The following is a 20632-nucleotide window of genomic DNA, read 5'->3' as shown; positions in this document are numbered from 1 at the left end:
AATATCAAAAGGGTTTAAAACACTCAGAGATAATCACAGGCCATTGTGAAACAAGTTATTCACTTAAGCAAAGTAACAATAAAAGATTTCAAAGGTAAATACGGAGCAGATTACCTAAAAGTAAAGAAATTACAGTCTGTTATCAAAGGCAGTTCAACATGTTAAGAAAACTTGTACCATGCACAAAATTCTTCTCTTGGAGTCCACTTTCCAAAACTTTTCTGCAGACATCACTTAATTTGCCCATTCAAAAACAATCACCTCTTAGGTCAGACATCCTTCCTTTTCCCTTAATAAAATGTGATTCCACTCCTCACGCCTTCTGTACTGAGAACACACATCCTACTTTCTGTAAGCAACCATGGGCTGACCTTTATATTAGCATTCTGTAGACTGGTGAGCGTAAACACCAATGACAATTTCTAAAAAACATTTGCTTTCTCATAGAGAACATCTCAAGAAGGCATCAAACATTCATTAATAGTCCAAAACGCCGTGAGTTTCTCTGTAAGAGGAAGCCAGTTATCAGTGATTAATGTATCATTTTATTTGGGAGTACCCTACCCATTTAAGTAAACTTCCATCACTTAATTTAGCAGAACCCTAGAAATTCAATTTACTAAAATCTGGACAGACTAAAACATAATTACTCTTAGTAGAGTTTATTGAAAAGCTTTAACCCATTTACATTTTCTTTCCTAAAAAGTTTCTTCATATTAATTTCCTTGCTGACAAAGTTGTAACAGATATAATGTTATTTTAGGCCGAATGATAGGAGTATACTTAGTCTTATATTTGATGTTGATAAATGCATACATTTCTATATTAATTAGGCCAACAAACTTAAACATTAAATACTAGGTATAATTTAATATTGAATATTTCCCAGTTCATGTGAACCTGAAATTCACTTAGCTTAATTTCTCTTGAACTTAGCCTTTTCTGATTTGTAGGCAATTACTTTTCTTTAGGCCTATTAAATCAGAGCTCACTTACAAATTAAACTTCATTAGAATTACAAAGACAGACAGACACATACAGAGCCATACATTCAAACACAAGAGACCTAGCCTCACTTTCTCAACTTAGTCGTGAATCAGATATCTCAGTATGAAACTCACCAGTATGTAAGAAATATTTTTAAAGGCTTCATTCCCTGTTTCTCTTTCTTCATTTTCATGATAAGGTAAGTGATCCTGGGAGCTCTGATCTCAAGGCAACAGGGATAGAAAATCAGGTTCTCCTCATTAGGACTTATTTCCTCGGGACTTCCTTTTGTTTTTCAAGCTAAGTTTCTCTACTGGTTGGAATTAAGCTGGTTGGGACTTGGTTCACGTTCAGCTGGCATTGTGTACTCAGCTGGCACAACTGAGCGTTCATAAATTTTCGTAGCTACCGCCTTTTCTTTCTTTTGGTGGTTCTGAAAAGTTGGTCCAGCAGTCTAACAAGCGTTAATTGTGTAACTCGGACCAACCTAGACCGTCTTTCTGACCAGAGCAGCTACATCCTCGTCTAAACCTTCTAAAAGGTGGAGTCAAGCAAAGGATGATCGTGCTGATTAGAGAATGATGATTGGGTATCAAGCCAGAGTATTCCTTAAAAGGTGGTTTTTTTCCCTCTCTCTTTACTTCTCCTTTGCTGCGTAAAGGCAAACAGCAGGAGGTGGAAGAGTTGGAAGAGAAAGGAAAAAAATGAGATAGCATCTGACCAAGTAATTCAGATAGAAGAAGATACAGGTAGAGGGAGAGAGTGAGTCAGTGACAGGCCGTTAGCAGCCTTTTTTTGGTTCTGATATAGTTTTAAGAGAAGTTTCCAGATATCAGTCATCCATTCAGTCTGTTTGATCTTATGGCCAGCTTTTTCTAACTGCAAGAATATAAACTTTGGAATATTAAAGGAAGCCCAACCTGCTCGTTTTAGGTTGGGAATCTCCTTTTAGCATAACTTCCCCAGTTAAGCAGGTACTTTGCAAGTGGAAGTTTTGTACGGACATGACCCTGGCCAAGGTGTGCCCCTTGTGTTGACAGAAGCACCGGGTTGGCCTCTTAGCTGACCACTCAAGATTCCTCCAGCAGAGCCGCCCGGTACCTGTTAACCAGCCCTCACCAGTCCTTTTCACGCAGCTGCGCGGGGCGGGGGGTGTATTCTCGGCCAAGCCCCACCGAGCACCTTTCTACTGGGGGGGTATCCCTGGTGTCTTTTAGCCAGACTCCCCGCTGCAGCATGCCAGCGTGGTGTAGCTGACTCCAGGCCGGGGGTCTGTGGACGAGGGGGAGGGGGCGCTCTGGCTGCACAGAGAGGAGAGCTGGACGGGAGGGCCGGGGGAGGCCAGGACTGCACGGTGGGGGTGGCCGGGTGGGGAAGCGGCGGAGCCCTGCGGCCGGGAAGGGGCCCGAGTTAGGGCCAGCCCAGCACCCCGGGTCCCCGCGTGGTTCCGCCCGTGCTGGGCTGGGGACCCTGGCAGTGCCCAGCCTCTTGGGTGTCTGTCTTCTCAGGATGCTGGGAGGGAGAGGGGCAGCGGGCAGCAGGGAGGGTCTCTGTGCCACCCTGGCCGTCCAGACAAGGCCCCGGGGCAGGCCGGGCCCCTCCAGCACATGCGTGCCCAGAACGGACGGGCTCAGGGTGGCAGGACACGGCCAGCGCCGCCCTGCCGCTGCGTTACAGACGCTTCCCTCTGTGATGGGGGCCCACACTGCTGTCTCACACTCAGCCCACAGGCACAGGGCCGGTCCCGTAGGAGGGGGAGTGCGGTGTGCAAGTGGTCAGTGCAGACCCACGCTCTGGGTTCCCGCCACCCAGGGGTGCAGGCCAGCCCCTGCGCCCAGCCGGACCCTCCTGCACCCTCAGCCTTGTGCCCCGTCCAGGGGTGGGGGCTGCCTTGCCTTGACGGTCCCCGGGGGAGGGGGCCCAGAAGCCCTGGATGGGGACCCCGCCCTGAGGGACAAAGACACCGAGGTGACTGTTTCATCTTTATTAGAAAAGCAACCAAAAAAAAACGGATCCTCCACCGCTGACCCAGGCAGAGCCCGCGGAGCGTGGACGCGCTGCCTGGGCGGGGAGGGGGCGCGTTTACAAAGTCGACAGGTCATAAAAAAGGCCCTGTGGAGCTCTGGCGCGGGCCTCAGACGTCCATGTGGTCCTCGTCCTCAGCAGGGCTGGGCCGGGCCTCAGATGTCCATGTAGTCCTCGTCCTCGTCCGTCTCGCTCTCCAGCGAGGACTCCTGGCTCGACGTCTCCAGCACCTCCAGCGCCGGCTGGCACAGGCTCTCCTTCCGCACCGTGGCGGCCGACTGTGCAGACAGGATGGCCGACTGCGCCGGGCGGGCGGGCAGGGGTCAGTGGCGGCCCAGCCTCAGCCCACCCGCGCCCCCGACCCGGGGCCCCCCAGGACCTGCTGTCACCTTCAGCTTCTGCTTGGTCTCCTCCGAGATGCTGCCTTTGGGTGACAGCAGGGTCGGGGTGGGCGGCGTGACGGTGATCTCGGGGGGGAACTTGGTGGTGGACGAGGGGATAACCAACTTCGGCATGTTGGGCAGCAGGCGTGACTTGGCCCGGCCAGGCTCAGCCTTGCTCAGGGGGCCCTCGGGGGGTGGGGCACTCCCGCCGCCGGGCGCCTTGGAGCTGGCCACTGCGGGACGGACCCAGAAGGCTGAGCAGGGTCCGCAGCCTCCCAGGCCAGCCTGTCCTTTGCAAGCCTCGTCACCCTGCTCCCCTCTGGCCGTGTTAGACCGCAGGGTGCTGGCTCCCAGGCCGCTTCCTGTCTCCCTGCCTCCCTGAGGGCCTGGCTCTGGCTGGCGGAAGCGGAGACGGGGTGGGGGTGGGGGTGGGGGGCTCAGGAGCAGTGTGTCCGCTGGGGGCGCCGGGGAGCCCCGAGCCTCCCAGACCTCGTCAGCTCTCACGTCCCAGAGCCCGCCCTGGCCCACGTCCACACCCCTGTGCGCCCAGGAGCCGCAGGCTGGCTGATGTCCACGCCCGTCCACCGCCCTGTGGCTTTAAAAGGAGCGGGAGCGGCCCTGCTGTCCCAAGAGGGGTCTGAGAGAGGCCCCGCCCCACGGAGTCCCCGGGGGCCTGGCTGCTGGGAACTGGCTCTGACTCAGGCAGGGCCGTGGACGCGACGCCATGTCCCCTGCCCAGCCCGGCCTCCCGGCCGCCCCGGCCTCCCCTCAGCTCCATCTGGGCCAAGTGGCCTCGGCTTGGGCCTCGCACCACCCGAACCACTCCCATCTGCGCGGCAGTGTGGAGCAGGGGACTCGGGTGCCCCTGCCTTTCTCATCTGCCCCCGCCCCCGCCGTCTCCAGGTCCCTCTGCTGGGACACCCCCGCCGCCTGCTGGCCCCGGGGTCATGCTGGGCCTTACCCTGGCTGCAGGCGGGCTGGGCGCCAGTCCGGGGGGCGGCCTCTGCCGCAGGGCCCTCGGGGGCCGTCTTCACATGCTCGCTGTCCTGCGGCTCCTGGGGCGGGAAGCCCGGGCCCTCTGCGCCTCCCGCCGGCTCTTCTGCCCCTGGGGGGACACAGAGCGGCCGTGGGGGACGTGCGCCCCACCCCCCGGGACAGGGCCTTCCACCCCGACCATGCCCGTGACCGTGCAGGCCTCTTCCGACACAATGGCCCGAGTGGTGCCAGGCTGCTAATCACTCGCCTGGACATGAACACCCAGTGAGCCCGACACCACAGGGCCCCACCCCAGCGCCCAGGAGTGGCCGCTGGACCCGAACGACCCAGCTGAGGACGGAGCGGGCTAAATGGTCCCTCCTGCCAGGCTACACCTTTCGGACGAGGAGGGGGCTGGGAGTGCGCCCCCAGGCCCCCGGCCGGGGCCTCCTGTCCTCCTCCTCCTCCGGCCGCTCCTGCCACGCCCGCCACATCCCCAGGAGCGGGGTTGGCCAGCTGCTCCTCACCCGGCTGTCAGCTCCAGCCCCTGGACGATGGGCTGGCCCTGCCCTCTCGCTCTGATTGCCCAGCTGTTTCTGGGTTCCCAGGGCCCAGTCCACGTGCGGCAGAGGCTGACACGACCCCTGGGGGGCCCGGAGCTGCCCCGCTGGGCCTCACAGAGCAGGCGGAGTGGCGGGCACCCTGCGGCCAGGAGCAGGAGCGGGTGGCACAGCCGTGACGCGGGCCCGGGGGCGTCTGCTCCAGGCCCTTCCGCAGTGGCCCCAGGGGCTGTGCTGAGCTGTCCCCGCCAGGCTGGGCACACCCGTCCTCACACAGCTGTCCCGGGGGGCCTGGCTGAGTGACCCACGGAGCTGCTCAATCAGGGGCGGGGGCTTCCTAGCTGACCGCCGCCTCCAGGCGCCGGCCCGGGCGTGCGGAGCCGGCAGGGAGAGGCACAAGTGTGCGTGCGTGCGTGTGCGCCCTCCCAGGTCGGCCGGGCTCCCCTGCCCACCACGGGCTGCGCTTCCCAGGGGCACCTGAGTGTGGTAGGAATCGGGGCTTCCTCCTGCCCATGGAGCCCCAGCCCCGCGTCCGCTGGCCTGTGGCCCGTCTCCGGGGGCGCAGACTGCTGAGAGGGCGCGTGAACCTGGGGTCCGGACCCTGCACTCTGCTGAGCCTCCATGGGAGTAGGAACACGCGGGCAGAGGGTGGAGATGGCACTCGGGGGTCACCGGACGGGAGGCGCCCACATCTCTGCAGCAACAGGCCTGCTGGGGGACTGGGCCCGCCGCGGCTCTGCTCGGCCTGCCCGCTGGGTGGAGGGCACAGACTCACCTGGGCGCAGGGAGGACGTGCTGGGGGCGGCCTCAGGCCTCTGCAGCCGCGGGGGCCCGGGGTCTTTGGCCGGGTCTGGGGTGGAGGCAGTGGCTGACACGAGGCGAGGCTTGGCGTGGCCGTCGCTGGGCCGCGGCGGGGCGTCTGCCGGCGTGGGTTCAGGGGCTACGGGGGCTGTGGCCGCGGGGAAAACATTCTCTCGGGCGTCCTTGGGGTGCTTCGGGGTGGTGGGCATGTCCCCTGCTGCCTGGGGGGGCAGAGTGGGGGTGAGGGGGGCACACCCTGCCAACGTTGGGGGCCGGGGGGGCCGGGGGCCCCGCCTGAGGACGTCCAGGGCAAGGCAGAGGGGCCCCAGGCTGGCCGGGACCTGCACCCTCCCATTGCTGGGTGCCAGCTGGGAGGATGGTGCAGCTGGGAGCTGGGGCACAGGACGGGGGCACCCAAGGCGGCGGCTGCAGCACAGGTCAGTCCTGGAGAGTGACCTCCCAAGGCCATGGTGGGAAGGGCCTCAGAGTGGGAGTGACGCGGGGTCTGCCGGAGGCGGTTCCCAGGCTCAAGGCTGCAGCCCCAAAGCCCCCCACACAGCCCTTCGGCCCTCAGGGAGCCGGGCCCTCCGGGGCCTCCCGCCCGCAGGCACACAGCTCCCTGCTCGTCTGAAGCCCCCCACTTCGGGGGGTGACGGCCACGGCTCTGCGCAGGCAGCTGTGAGGTGGGGCAGGGGCCCCGCACGGTGCCCAGCGGCAGAGCCCCGGCCCTGGGCCCACTGTCCCCTCTGAATCGCCAGGGGGACCCTGGCCCGAGGCTGCAGGAGCTTCAAGCGTCCTGGGGGCACCTGGCGCCCCATCCTGACCCCGTCTCTCCTGACATCTGCTTTCCGGGAGGTGCCCCGTCCCTGGATCTACTGGTGTGGACGCCCCTGCCACTCCAGTGGACCTCCAGCAGGAGGGCGGGCGAGACAAGACCTGTCCCCCAGGGGCAGGAAGTGAGAGTGGGGTCCCTGCCCTCCTGCTGCTGGGGTGGGGTGGGGTGGCCAGGCTAGCCCTGAAGACCGAGAGGCCACACCAAGACCAGCCTGCGGCCAGCTCCACCTTCCGGGGTCACCTGAGCCGGCCCTGCCCCAGCCCGGCCCCACAGCCAGCTTTTCCCAGACGAAGGAGGCTGGACAGAGGCTGGGCCCTGCCTGTGGGCTCCCGTTGGCCCACCCCAGTGCCACCTCCATGCCGAGGAGCCGCCTCCGCAGGTGAGGTCCACGGGGCGGGGACCGTGCCCGGGCTTGGGGGGCTGCAGGGGTGACGGGACCCTCACGCGGCCCGCACTCAGCGCCGGGGTCTGGGCCCCACCCTGTGTCCCTCCCTCAGGACCTGAGGCTCAGCTGCCTGCCGCCCACCTGCCCTGGGCCCCCCGACCACAGGGACAGTCCCAGCCTGCAGCCTGGGGCTGCGTGCCACACACCAGGCGGCTGGCACGGGTGGGGCCACGCTTACCTGCCTCTGGGCGGCAGCCCCGAGGTGGGCCTGACAGAACTTCACGGCCTGCTCCAGGGCAGCCTCCTCGTCCACCTGAGCAAGGACATGCCTGCGGTCAGTGGGCCTCAATGACGGCTCTCAAGACAAGCCCCACATGCTGCTCCTGGGGGGTCCCAGCCCTGCCCCGGGCCCCAGCCCCCAGGGCTGCTGCTCAGGGACCAGCTGGCCATGCTGTGTTCACATCTGTGGCCGCGGGACGTCACCCTTGGGGGCGGAGGCTGGGGGGGCCTGGGTGACAAGCTGCCCCCTTGACCCCCTGGAATCTGGGTGGTGGGCTGGGCTGAGGGAGCCCAGGGGACAGAGGTGGGCGTGAGGCGGGGAGAGGGGGCCTGGGGGTGGCCCTGGGTAGGGGGAGACGCCGGCCTGGGGTGGGGAAAGGGCTTGCCCTCGCCTGCAGGAAATCCAGGGCTTATGTTTCCTAGTTTATCAGCAACAACAACAAAGTCACTGCTGATGCTTGAGAGAGACAGCAGTACAGGGACACGGGAGGGAGATGTCAGGGGCTCACCCTGTGCCCGCCTGACACTGCCCGGGGCTCTTCCTGTGGAAAGAACCTATTTTTCTCTAATTAGAGGGAAAATAAAAACCTATGCCTGAGGGACTGAAAAACACAAAAGGCAGCAGAGGAGAGAGGTGGCAGGGCCTCCCCGCCCGGCTTGACCAGGCTTCTGCAAGGCGGCCTCCTTTCCTTTGAGACTAGTTACAGACGTTTAGAAGAGAGTTGTCTCTTTCAGCACATACCTCCCCAGCTTTCCCGAGATATAGTTAAGTAAAACTGTAACATATTCGTGGAGAAAGCAATGGTACCCCAATCCAGTACTCTTGCCTGGAAAACCCCATGGATGGAGGAGCCTGGTGGGCTGCCATCTATGTGGTCGCACAGAGTCAGACACGACTGAAGCGACTTAGCAGCAGCAGCAGTAACATATTTGAACCTCTCTGGGGTTCAGAGTAGGACACCTCGGAGTGGCTGGGGACGACTGGACGCCCACCTGTGGGGCCTCCTGGAATGACTGGACACCCACCGGCGGGGCCTGGTGGGGAATGATGACGCCCACCCACGGGGCCTCCAGGGATGACCAGACGCCCACCTGCGGAGCACCGAGGATGGCACCATCAGGGACTGCGGGGCGCCACCTGACGTGTACTCCGAGGCCTCCGGGGGCCCGCCTGAGGCCACCCACCTGCTTGATGAGCATGTAGGTCTCCGACATGATCCTCTCGATGCGGCCCAGGTCGCAGGCCACGCCCTTCTGGCCCTGCTGCCACACGCGGTAGGCGTCCAGCAGGAGCGTCTTGCCGGACTCTGTGTCCTCCAGGAGCTTCCTCTTGCGGCTGGGCCGCAGGGGTGCTTCCTCGGGGTGGGTGCCTGGCCTGGGCCCGGGGGTGGGGGTGGCGGTGGGCGGGGCCAGAGCAGGTGGGCCAGGCGGCCGGGCACTGATGCTGAGCTCCTCCAGGGACAGCTCGGTGGGCCGGCTCTCGGGGCCCCGGTCCCTGGGGGGGCAGCCTGGCTGCAGGGGCGGTGGCCCCCGCTCAGGGTCCGCGCCTCGGGCGGTGGCGTCACACGTGTCCATGGGCTCAGCGGGGCCGGCCCGGGGGCTCTCCTTGTCCTTGCGCTCCCCGGCCTGGTCTGCGCCCTCCCCTGCATCCATGGCCATGGGCCGGTGGTTGAGGGGACCCACTTTGCCCCCTGGCTCGGCGCCTGGCCCTGAGCCGTCGCCCAGAGGGGGCTTCTTGGGGTGCGGGAGACCCTCCTTGTCGTCCTCGGGACTGGCCCTGTGGGAGACGTCTGTGGTCATCCTGGCTCCAGGGAAGCCGCAGGCCTTGGGCCCGAGGCGTTCCGACCCCTACGAGGAAAGCGAGAATTAGACGAGTGGTCTCTGGTGTTTCCTGCCCCAGGCACCAGCAGTGCCCACCCCGGCCTCTCCCACTGAGGCCACTCTGGGCCTGCCCGTCTGCCCGCTGGTCAGGGCTGGGGCCACAGCACTGCCTGCAGGGCCCTGGCCATGGCTCTGCCTCTGAGGAGCAGCCGCCCTGCCCTGCCGGCAAGTGCGCTGGCTGCAGGGATGAGCCCACCCAGGCCCCCCACCAGGCCCAGCCAGGCTCCCTGGGCAGGGGGCACGGCGGCCGACAGCCCTGGCTCACGGTCACCCCCCCGCTAGGGTGGTGACTGGCCTCAGAGTGCCCAGCCACGAGGAGACGGTGAGCGCAGCTCCTGGAGGGGGGCTGGCTGGGTGAGGGCGTGGGCTGAGGGCCCCTTGGATGGCGCTGGTGGGTGGGGTGCGCACCTCCGTGAGCTCGCTCAGCGTGTCCTCCAGCACCTTCACAGTGAGGATGAAGGCCCGCTGTGCCAGGACCTGGCGGTCAGCATCTCGCAGATACTTCCTGCAGCGTGCAGGGGAGGCCACGGGTCAGAGCCGCGCAGCAACGGCGGTCCGTGCCCCTCTGCTCCCGGAAGTGTTCCCGGGGCCTCCTTCCGCACACCGGCACTGCGTGTGTCCCCGGTCCCCGGGGTGAGGCTCTGAGCCCCAGGGCTGGGGAGTGGGCTCGGCCCACTACTCTTGGCCGTCACACAGGACTGTGGCCGACCCTGGCGGGCTGCACTCACTTGCCCTGGTCCGGGGTGCGCTGCAGCATGGAGGAGACCTTGAGCAGGGTGCCGTGGTCCCGCAGCTGGGCCAGGACCTTGAGCAGCAGCACGACGGAGCGGTTCATGTGCCAGGCAAAGCTGCCCGGCCGGTCGATCTCGTCCACGGGGATCCGCCAGATGCCCTGAGGAACGGATAAGCCGGGCGTGAGAGGACCACACGGGCTGACGGTGCGGGGGCACCTGCTCCTAGTGGGAGATCACAAGTGAACCGCAGCAGCTGGGCAGGCCAGGCGAGCCACAGGCCTGGCCGTCCCCAGCGCTCCATCCAGCAGTGCTGGAGACTCTTGAGGGCCTCCAAAAGTGAGCGGCCGCTCCCGGGGACACTGGATGCCGCCTTCCCTCAATTCTTGTCTGCCCAGCATTCTGGTGCGGCCGGGACCCCTTCCACTGCCCTCCTGGCTGACCCCACTGTCTGCCAGATGGTGGGAGCCCCCCCATTGACCCTGTGCCGTGCTTAGCCCCAGGAGACACCTGGATCAGAGCTAGCACCCCCAGTATGGCTCCCATGGCACCTCCCCACCTGCACAGGACCAGTCAAGGGGGGATGACGGCCAGCACGGCTGAGGGGGGCCAGTGAACAGAAGAAGCTCACGCCTCTGAGCTGCCCCAGGCTGGGTGCTGGACCTTAGGAACTGTGTCTCCGGGGCAGGCTCCCAGGCGGGCCCCGTGGCCAGCACCCTGGAGAAACTCCTGCCCAGGAAGGATGGCACCATGAGCCCCAGCGCTGCCTCCTGTTTGTGGGGCCCACGGTGCCGTGTCCTGGGGAGCCGGACGACCGCCCGTGGCCCCTCCTCCTGCTCCAGCAGTCCCGGGGTAGGGTTGGGGGGAAGCGAGGCCACCCCCTACCCTAAGCCTTTCAGGCAAGCGAGGAACTCCACACCCTCGGGGCCAGGTCCTGCAGCCTGGCCACCGGTTTGCAGTGGACACGGGGGCCCTTCTGGAGAAGGCCGAGCAGCCAGCCCTGCGCTGCCCGACAAGCACCATCCGGCCAACATGGGGCCGGGGTCCCAATGCTGCATCTCCTACCGGCGGGCGCGGCTTCTGCAGCAGCTCGGGGGTGCAGCCCACCTGAGGTGCAACCGCAGGGGCTAGAAGGGCATCGTGGGCAGCCGAGTGAGACCCAGGAGGGACCCATGCTCCCCCGTGCCCCTGTTGGCATCCCCGTGGTCCCTGCCACAGTCTGCACAGGGCCAGTGATGGAGACACACTTGGGGTGGGGAGAGGGGTGTGCGAGGTGAGCCAGGGTGCACACAGATGTTCCGCAGAGGGCACAGAGTCACGGCGGGGTGGGGGGTGGGGTTGGGCCTCCCGCCACTGCCAGCCCATGGGGTCATTGCAGGCAGTGAGGGCCTCGATGAGGACACTTGCCGGATGGCACCAAGGAGTCGCCTGCCGCCCACTGGTCACGTGGAGGCGGTGACTGCCCATCTCGCCCTCCAAGGCTGCCCTCCCCGTGCCCGCTTCCCACACGCTGCTCCTCCCAGTGGGGCCCGCCCAGTCTGGGGTGTCACCATCACGACTCCGGGTGCACGGCTTGGCTGGACCTGCTCTTGGTGGCGGGGGGAGCCAAGGTCAGCAAGGGGCAGGCAGCCTGGAGGCCACAGCCCTCACCCAGCCTCCTGGGGCGGGGGCAGCACTCCTGGGGCGGGCCTGATTCCCACCCCCTCACACAAGGCTCTTTCCTACTGACCCCAGGCCGGGTAAAGACATGCGGGCAGAACATTAAGACCAGCAACTTCAGAAAATCAGGAGGTAAAAAGAAATCAGGCAGAGTGCACAGAAGGTCAAGAGGAAAGCGGTTACCACGAGCCCTGGGCAGATTGCGGGGCCACAGGTGGGCAGGTGGTGAGCAAGCCCACAGGCCCGCCCCCGCCTCTGTGGGCTGTGCTGAGCCCGGCATCTGGGAAAGGTGAGCCTCGTCCCGTTCCCAGGGTGGGGCGGGAGCGCCTCCCACGGAAGCCCCTGCAGAGACGGGGAGCCCCCTGAGTGACCAGGCACCGGGTGAGGACGCCATGTGTGGAAGGGAAGGGAAGCGGCCACGTCCCACCCCTCCCGCAGCAGAGGCCCCTGCACCACCCAGAGAGGGCTGTGTGCAGGCCCCGGGGAGGCAGGGGTCACACTGGGACCAAGGAAAGGGCGTGGGCAGCAGGGCCCGACAGGAAGACCCAGATGCGCTTGGGGGCCCGAGGGACAGGCTGGATCAGGACGGTGGGGAGCTGGACCCCCACCAAAGGCGGTGGTACTGGTGGGGCTGGGGGCCACGGCTCGCCTGCTCCTCAAGGCGCCCGCCACCGGGCGGCAGGCGGGGGCTCCTTCCTGGCCAGGAAGACGCCCGCGTGGGCACTGGGGGGCAGTGGGGTTCAGTGGTGGCCTCAGCGTGCTCAGAGCTCACCCGCATGCCTGGCGGCTCCTCTGCAGGATCTCAGCTGACCCTGCTGCCCGCTGTTCAGGCTCCAGGCTGCCAGCGGGTGGATGAGGTCACTGAGACCAACCGCAACCGCCTACTGGATAATTCATGGAGCCCCAGACTCTAGGCCTAGCGTAATGCGTGTGCTTAGTCACTCAGTCGTGTCTGACTCTTTGCGACCCCATGGGCTGCAGCCCGCCAGGCTCCTCTGTCCGTGGGGATTCTCCAGGCAGGAATACTGGAGTGGGTTGCCATGCCCTCCTCCAGGGGATCTTCCGGACCCAGGGACCGAACCCAGGTCTCCCGCATCACGGGCGGGTTCTTTCCTGTCTCAGCCACCGGAAACCCAAGAATACTGTCGTGGGTAATCTATCTCCTTTCCAAGGAATCTTGCCCACCTAGGAATGAGAAACTGAGATTCTTCTGCATTGCAGGCGGATTCTTTACCAGCTGAGCTACCAGGAAAGCCCCAAGCGCTTAACACCAGCTCCTGAACCCTCCCTGCAGCCCAGAGCTGGGCACGTTCTGCTGCTCTTGAGGAAAGCGGGCCGAAGCAGCTGATCCACGGACAGGCAGTCCGCTCTCAAGGGCTGCTGGGAAGCGGGGCCTGGAGGGGGGTCCTGGGGAGGGGACGGACGGGAGAGGCCCCCCTGGGCACGGGGCACTGCTAAGGCCCACAGCTCAGCCTGAGCCAAGCACACCGGGGTCTGAGGAGAGCCTCTTACTGGATGGGCCAGGGCTCCTCTCCCTGCTGCCCTGGAGTTCCCGGCTGGCCGGCCGGTCCACACCTCCCTAGACGCCTCAGCGTGGGCCACTGAGGAGCGCAACTCCCTGGGCAGAGGAGGGTGGCCGGAACAGCCTCTCCATGGGGCCCAGGGCCGGCTCTGAGCCAGGCAGACAGAGGGCAGCAACCCAGACTGGTCCCGGCCCTCACAGCAGACCCACCAGCTGGGCCACCGCTCGGGATCCCAGACCTCGGGGTCGTTCCAGGGCCCCAGGCCCACCTGTTGCCTTCACGGACCCTGCCCTTCAGTCAAGGCCCCTTCACACCAAGGGTGGAGACAGAGCCTCCCCCGGGAAAGCATGTGGCCGGGAAACGCCAGGAGAGAAGGCCGCGAGACACACAGCCCGAGCCCTGCTCAGCCCCGGGGGCCAGGCTCCTCTGGGAGGGGGGACAGCGAGGCTCAGGCCGTGGGGGCTGAGTGGAGACCCGGACTCGTCTCGTGTCCACACCAGCAGGGACAGTCGGAGTATGTAACTAACCGTGTGCAGGGTGGCCCAGGGAGCTTGGGGTGGGACCGGGACCAGGGTGCCGGGGCCAGATTGCTGGCCTGGGCTCTGCGCACCCTCCCTGGACGCTCACAAAGGACTGAGAAGTCAGCAACGCGGCTTGTGACTTACAGAGAATTGGGGCTGCGGGGAACCAGGAAGCGACACCAAGTCACTTCAGTCTCCCACCAGGGGGACAGCGTGCGGGGAAGCCAGGGGCCTCCCTAGCACCCCAAGGGCCTCAGAGGCTTCCTGACCAAGCCCCAGGGCCCCGGTGCGGGCCTGTCCTCCAGCTCCGGCTGCCGGCTACCCCCACTGACCCCCACTGCCACATGCACGGGACGCGCCTGTGCCCCAGCACCCGCGCGGCTCTAACAGGTGGGCAGAGGGGAGAGAAGCCCCACTGGCAGCACCCAGGAAGGCCGAGAAGAGCTGTGCCTGGGGCCCGGGGGAGGGAGCAAGGAGGGCGGGCCCGCGGGCCCAGAGGTCTCGGGTGGAAAGAGGCAGGCGGCTCCCAAGGGCCCGCGTCCACCTGGGGCTCTCCCAAGCCCAGCCCGCCTGAGCAGGGGCTCCAGGGCGGTGTCAGGGGCCGACCTGCCTCCTGCCCCTCGGCCCCCTGGACCCTGAACTCCTCTGTGTGCCTCTCGGTCAGTAGGCCTGCTATTGCCTGCATAGAGGTGACCTTCTGGGGGGGTACCTGGCCGACCTACAAAACTCTCCAGAAAAGGAACGTTCCAGGTCAAGGCCGCAAACCCTGCTCCGAGTGCCCTCCACCTTGGGGCAGCTCATGGGTGGCAGGCCTGGGCGGTCTGCGCCCCGGATGGAGCCCTGCTGGTGTGAGGGGGGCCCCTGGGTCCCCCAGGGCAGCTTGGCCGGGCAACTGCACAGAAAGCCAAGTGCATCCCAGGACCTGGGCAATCATCCTGGAGGTGTGGTCTGTGCCCCAGGGCGAGGGGACAGGAGAGAGGCTGGGCTGAGGAGGAAGCGGGGAGAGAGCCAGGACTCTGGGGAGGGGGTGGTTCAGGAAAAGCCAGGGAGGAAGCCTGCATCAGGAGCCTCAGCCCAGTGGGGAGGCGGGGGAGGGACAGCCCCCTAGGGCTGGCCTCGTGCCCCAGGTGTCCTGCGCAGATGGCATGGAGAACACGAAGTTCTCGTTCTAGTATTTAACTCGGTAATGGAGCACACGTGAGACTCTCCTTCGTCATCACAAACTACCCATCACTTCAAGTGACCCTAGCACATCACCCCGCGGGGGAGCCCCTACTTCCCCAAGTGCCCTCTAGGGGGGCCTCCAGGGAGGCATCTTCACCGTCAGCAGGAAGGAGGCCAGGTAAGGGCTCTTCTCCCCCCCCTGGGGCTGGACCCCTCCCACAGAGGCTGAGGCTGCCTGCCCAGAGATGCGGGGAGGACTCCGTCTGTCCCGGCCAGCCCAGCCCTCAGCCCCGAGCCGGCCCCCTTCCCAGAGCTGCTCAGTTCACAGAGCGCCCGAGGGAGAACCCGCTTCCCCAACAGAGGGATTCCTGCCCCTCCTTGGCAAGGGCGCAGCGGTGACTCAGCGCTCCCAGCAGGCGAGGCCAGGACAGCCTGCTGCCGGCCCACTCCACGCAGCAGGGGCCTAGGGGGAGCCCTCAGCGGCGCCGGGGGCGGGGGTGGGTGCCAGGGTGGGAGGGCAGGGGCCCTTCCCCCAGAGAAACACGAAGACTTTGCTTCCAGGACAGCCTCGGTGCTGCAGGCTGACCCCGGGCGGAGCCAGGAAGGGGTCGGTCTCTGGACAGTGAGGCTCTGAGGTCAAGAACGGCCTTGTTGGGGAGGATACCAGCGTCCTCCACTGTCCTGGGGAGACACCTGTTACCTGTACCCCATGCAAACCTCCCCAACAGCACGGCCACCTGGAGAGCAACAGGAAGGGCTGTGCAAGGCTGCGCCCGCTGCCCACAGGCCGACAGTACTCACGGGGCAAGCCCCACCATTTCTGCCCCACTCACACCTCCCCGGGAGAGACCAGTTCCAGGACCGGCGGCAGCAGATCTCAGCCTACTTCCCGCCCCGCCCCCGGCATCCACCTGGCCTGTCCCCAACGGGGGGCAGCGGCACAGCCGGGGCTGGCCAGCCGGGCACCACCTCTCCCCTCTCAGGCCCAGACGGCTCCATCTCCTCTAGGAACTGCCCCGGTGGAGTAGGACGGAGTGTCCAGCTTGTCTGCTCCCCATCTCCCTGAAGCCCTGCTGAGCCACGGGCCGGGCGCCTCCCACAGCAGTCAGGGCCACCAGCTGGCTCCAGGCCCTGGGTTAAGGGCCTGCCAGGGCCGGGCTAAGTTGAGCACCCCCTGGGGGCAGGAAGTCCTGAGGCCTCCTCTGCAAAGCCCTGAGGGCCGCCTCTGGCCGTAGGGTCGCACAGAAGCCGCCAGGGGCGCCCTTGCCCTGGCCCCGGGAGCTCTCCAGGCTGGGCCGAGAAGGGCAAGGGAGTCCCCGCGCCGTCCACCGGGAAGAGTCCCCCGCGCAGGCAGGGGCTGGGGAAGCCTGCCATTTGCCTGCAGCCGGCGCCCGCCCGTTTCCAGGCTCTTCTGCCAGATGAGACGTCGCACAACACGGGGTCCCCAGAACTGCCAGACTGTTCGTCCCCTCCCCCTCCGGGGAGAAACAGAAATGACAAACAACGAAGTGCGCGGAGGCAGCCCACCTGGCAACTGCGCCGGGGCCCCGCCCGCGCCCTCCCGCCCACTCGCGGCGGGGCAGCGGCCCGGCCCGCGCGGGGAGTAGGCCCTGCGCTCGCCGGACCCGGCACCAGCTTCCCGCCCCCGCACGGCAGCTATTTATAGCCGGGGAAGCACCGCGCCGGGCGCCGCTGCCCACCCGCCGGCCGGCTCACCAGCCCCGGGAGCGGCCCGCGCAGCTCCGGGCCCGCGCCGCCCGCCGCGAAGTTGCCGGGTCGGCGGCGGGCGGGCGGCTTTCGCTTTCGGGCGGCTGGCGCAGCGCACACCCCCGCGCCCACTCGCGGCATCCGCGGGCCGGCTGGGCTCGCCTGGGGTTCGCGGGCGGGCTTCTCTCCCGGCCCCCGCCGCCCCCGCGCGCGCGCCCGCCCATCCGCCGCCCACCTGGCGCTGTGCGGGCCCCGGCCGGGGGCAGGGGGCGCCGCGGCCCCGCTGCCTGCCGACTTCCTCCGCCGCGGCGCCCGGGAAACCGCGGCCCGCGGGCTTCCTGCCGCGCCGGGCGGGTGGGCGGGCGGGGGGTCGGGCGCGCGAGCCGGCCCCGGGGACTGAGCCGAAGCTCCGGAGTGCGGGGAGCCCGCGGGCAGAGGGGCAAGGCGGCCGCGGCCCGCCCCAGGCAAGTTCCTACCCGCCGGCTCCGCCGTGGCATCTGTGCAGGGAGCTAGGGCGGGCGCCGGGCCATGGCGCGGAGGCTCGCTCGGCGGGCCGGGGCGGGGCGGCGGGGCGGCGGGGCGCGGGCGCTCGCTGCTCGGCCTGGAAGCAGGCCCAGAGGCACGACTGACTTGGCCGGCCAATCGGAGCAGATTCCGGGCCGGGCCCCCGGCGGTACCGGGGGCATAGCCCTTGCCACGGGAAGCTGTGGGACCGGGCGTCCCAGGCCCAGTGGGGCAGGGACGTCCAGGAGGGTGGACGGCAGGGCGACAGGAGCCAGCGTGCGGCAGGCCGGGCTGTCCACACCCTGCACCGCGCAGCTCTGAGCCCGGGGCTCCTGGACTTATGCCCTGTGCGGGGCAGAGGCCTGGGTGAGTGGGGGGCTGTCCTTGCTGACCCAGTGCGGCGCTGGGAGCTGGACTGCCGACTCTCCCAGGACCATCCTCCAGCAGGGAGGGCAGGCTAGAAGCCACTGCGCCTTGCAGGGGGCTTTCCAGCTGGGAGGGGCGGCTTCGCCAGCTGGGCTGTGAGTTCCAGGAGCAGATGAGACTGGGGGGAGCAGCGGGGCTGGGCAAGAGGCCCGGCAGGCTCAGGACCCCTCTGCAGAGCTCCGCAGTGCTCAGGGATGAAGAGTGGGTGTCCCTCCTGGAAGGGCAGCCAAAGCCGCCGGGAGCACACAGCGCCTTCCCCAGTGTTTTCCGTGGGGCGGCCCCGTGGAGTCACCCCCCAGCCCCTGGTTGCTTCTCCCCCTCCCCGGCTGAGAGGCACAGCAGGGGCAGAGCTGATGGGAGACGCTGCATCCAGCCCAGGCCGGGCACCAGCCCCCACACCATTGCTTCCCCAGCCCAGCAGTACCAGGACTGACCCGTTCTCCTCTGACCGACACCCAGAGGCCTCAGGGCCGCCTGGCCCATCCTGGTGACAGCCCCCCCAAGCCAAGTAGCTTCCACTTGTCCTGCCGAGGCTGGCTCCTGCCCACCAGCTTTCCCGGGCTTGCCACGTGCCCCTGATCCAAACAGGCCCAAGGCCAGCCTTCAGCCGGCAGCTTTTGCACTCCCGGGCCACCCTGTGTCCAGGGCCACAGCAGCAGTCTGGCACCCCCCTGGAGGATCATAACTCCGCCTGGCACTGGAAGGACCTGGGCTGGGCTCCCAGAGAGCACAGAGCCACAGGGAGATGGGCCACCTCGAGGCTGTGCCCACAGCGCTGGGTCTCAGGCCAGGAGAGCCTGGGCCGCGTGTCAGGTCGCAGCAGCCACGCCCTGTCCACACTCGTATCGTCACCTGCTGGGAGCTCGGGCCACCGGCTGTCCTCGCGCGGCCCCACCTGGCCATCCCTGCTTGCTCTCTGCTCCCCACCACCTCTCGGGTAAACACCTGCACCCCTGTGGGGCCTGAGAGCCCAGAGGTGGCCACCAAAGCCAGAGGGAGCCACAGGAGGTGGGACTGCTCGACTCGACTTGTCTGCGCGAGTAACCCCTGGCAGGGCAGACAAAAGCAAGAAGACCAGAGGTAAAGCCCAGGAGTCTCCAGGTGTCCCTGTCAAATGAGCAGCAGAGAACGAATAGAGGCCTTCGGGCGGGGACTGTCATCTGTGTGCGAATGGAAAGGAAGACTCCAAGGCCAAGAGGCGTGTGGTGGCCCGGGGTGTGGAACCCAGACAAACACGGGCAAGGCCCCAGGCCTGCGGCCGGCGGGGCACACGGCAGGCCTGCTAGCACCTCTCTGGACCCCTCGTGCTCGCTGGGCAGCGCAGGCCTCTCCAGTGGCCACCCCCTCCTGGAAACACGCACCTGTGCTTCGCCACACACACCTGAGGCCCGCACCCCCAGACTCAGGGCTGGCTGCTGCCCAGGCACCCCCGGCTGTGCTGTCCACGGGGACCACGTGGCCCAGGGGCCCCGCACAGCCACCCTGTAAGACCTGAGCCAACACAGGCCTGCAGACTGCTCCGGTTCCTGCCTGCGGGCTGTTAACCCAGCCCTCCCCCGACCTAACCCCCTTCTTCCCAGGGCTGAGTCCAGCTCTGCCCAAGTGGCAGGAACGCGTCTCGGAGCTCCCAGCCCACGCTCTCGGCGCCGGGCCTTCATGCTGCCAGCTGGCGTGCAGGCGTGGGCCTCCCCACTGTGGGGTGCCGGCTCCGTCTGTCGTGCGCCGGGGCAGCCTCTCTGCTGGAAGCGCGCCAGCCCCCTCTCCTTCCCCCAGTGGCCTGGAAAGGCACTTGCCTTCCCCCCTAGGCGCACAGACCCCAGCTGCCACCCTGCCATGTTCCCACTAGAGCCTCTGGTGCTCAGGAGCAGCTCAGACTGTGCTCTGCAGAGGGTCGCGGGCAGCACCGAGTCCAGCTACTTTGCCTATCTGACCTGTGAGTGAGGACACGGGCTTGAACGGGGGCCTACCCGGGGAAACGGAGGGCCGTGTGCAAGGACGACCCTGTCCCCGTGGCCTGGGGCGGCATCCACCTCAGCAGACGGCTGTGCCTGCAGCCACACTCAGCTCCGCGTTGAGCACGCCTACCAGGGCCTGACCCACAGGCCCAACCGTGGATGCCAAGACTGCCGTGGGGAGGCTCGGCCATGGCCACGGCCAGCTTGGCTGACCTGGTAGGTCTAGGACAGGGTGGGGGCCAGAGTGGCTTCGGGAAGAAGGGGCAGGCGTCCGGGCTGGGTGCTGATGGCCGAGGACCCCCCAAATGGAGGGGGGACGGTCAGGGGGCCCACGTGGGCGGAATGCCAGGGGTCTGGAGGGGTGGGCAGCATGGAGCAAGGGGCTGGCAGGCTCAGAGGTCTTGGTGACCTGGCCGGGGCTCACCAGCATCTCCGTGGAACAAGAGGGTGCTAGGGCTCGGCTCCTCTACGCCCGCCCCACATCAGGGGCCTGGGAACGAGAGCGGCCGTCTCGGCGGGACTGCTGAGCCACCCCATTTCACCTCAGGAGGGGCCACATCCTAGAAAAGCCGGGTCTGACATGCACACAGAGGAAACCAGGCTGACTCCTCCCACCCCAACCCCAGTTCCACGCGGGCCTGCATGGGCTTGGGGGCATCTGCGCCTCAGCCTGTGCCCGGTGTCTCTCCTGGACAACTGACCTGGGGTCCTCCGCGGGGAGGGGCGAGCTGAGGCGGGCAGGGATCGAGCACGGACCACAGACACAGCCAGCAGCTCCAGCGGAACGGCCGCAGGGGAACAGGCTCGGCCCGCAGAGCCCGGCCCCCATCACAGGTGTGCGGCGTCATCCCCACCCACGGGGCTCCTGGAGCCCAGGGCGCCCCAGCCCACCTGAGGAGGGCCAGCTGGGCCTCTTGCTGGAAATGAAGCCCAGGCCAGCGCTGCCGGGGCCCGGGCCGGGCCGGAGCCTGAGCCTGTGCCAGCCTGGTGCTGGGCTGGGCCTGCTGGGGAAGCTCCACCTACCCTGGCACACCCTAGTTTCCAGCTTCCTACACGTGATCAGGGGTCGACATTTCAGAATTTGTTTTTAATCAACCACATTCCTGCAACATCCTTCCCACCTGGCCCTGAGCCCCTGCACCCCCTCCCAGTGGGCCGGTGAGCTCTGCTCCACGAGGTCCCTGTCCCAGCTGTGGCTGTGCCCGCCCGTGGGGCCTCCCTGCACCCGCTCCTAGATGCGGTGGCCCCAAGACACATGCGGTCCTCAATAACCCCGAGGTGAGTCTGGTAAGGCCCACTCGGCAGACAAGAAACAGTCTAACCAGTGCTGA

At 66.1% G+C, this 20632-nt stretch overlaps 1 protein-coding gene across 5 annotated transcripts in view; it reads right to left on the bottom strand.

Moving 5' to 3' along the window:
- Positions 1 to 2956: 2956 nt before the first annotated feature.
- Positions 2957 to 20632, bottom strand: part of CABIN1 (calcineurin binding protein 1) — a 71566-nt gene continuing 53890 nt past the window's right edge. For all 5 annotated transcript variants that reach the window (XM_059876452.1, XM_010814263.4, XM_010814262.4 and 2 more), the window contains exons 30-37: positions 9840 to 10003; positions 9520 to 9616; positions 8416 to 9078; positions 7190 to 7264; positions 5706 to 5952; positions 4357 to 4500; positions 3402 to 3628; positions 2957 to 3311 (exon numbers count right to left, since the gene is read on the bottom strand). In XM_059876452.1, the coding sequence (XP_059732435.1) occupies positions 3168 to 3311; positions 3402 to 3628; positions 4357 to 4500; positions 5706 to 5952; positions 7190 to 7264; positions 8416 to 9078; positions 9520 to 9616; positions 9840 to 10003 (1761 nt within the window). In that variant the 3' untranslated portion in view covers positions 2957 to 3167. The remainder of the gene's footprint in view (positions 3312 to 3401; positions 3629 to 4356; positions 4501 to 5705; positions 5953 to 7189; positions 7265 to 8415; positions 9079 to 9519; positions 9617 to 9839; positions 10004 to 20632) is intronic.

Source organism: Bos taurus, chromosome 17 (assembly GCF_002263795.3).
Source record: "Bos taurus isolate L1 Dominette 01449 registration number 42190680 breed Hereford chromosome 17, ARS-UCD2.0, whole genome shotgun sequence".
Lineage (NCBI taxonomy): Eukaryota > Metazoa > Chordata > Mammalia > Artiodactyla > Bovidae > Bos > Bos taurus.
This window is presented reverse-complemented; position numbering and strand designations above follow the sequence as displayed.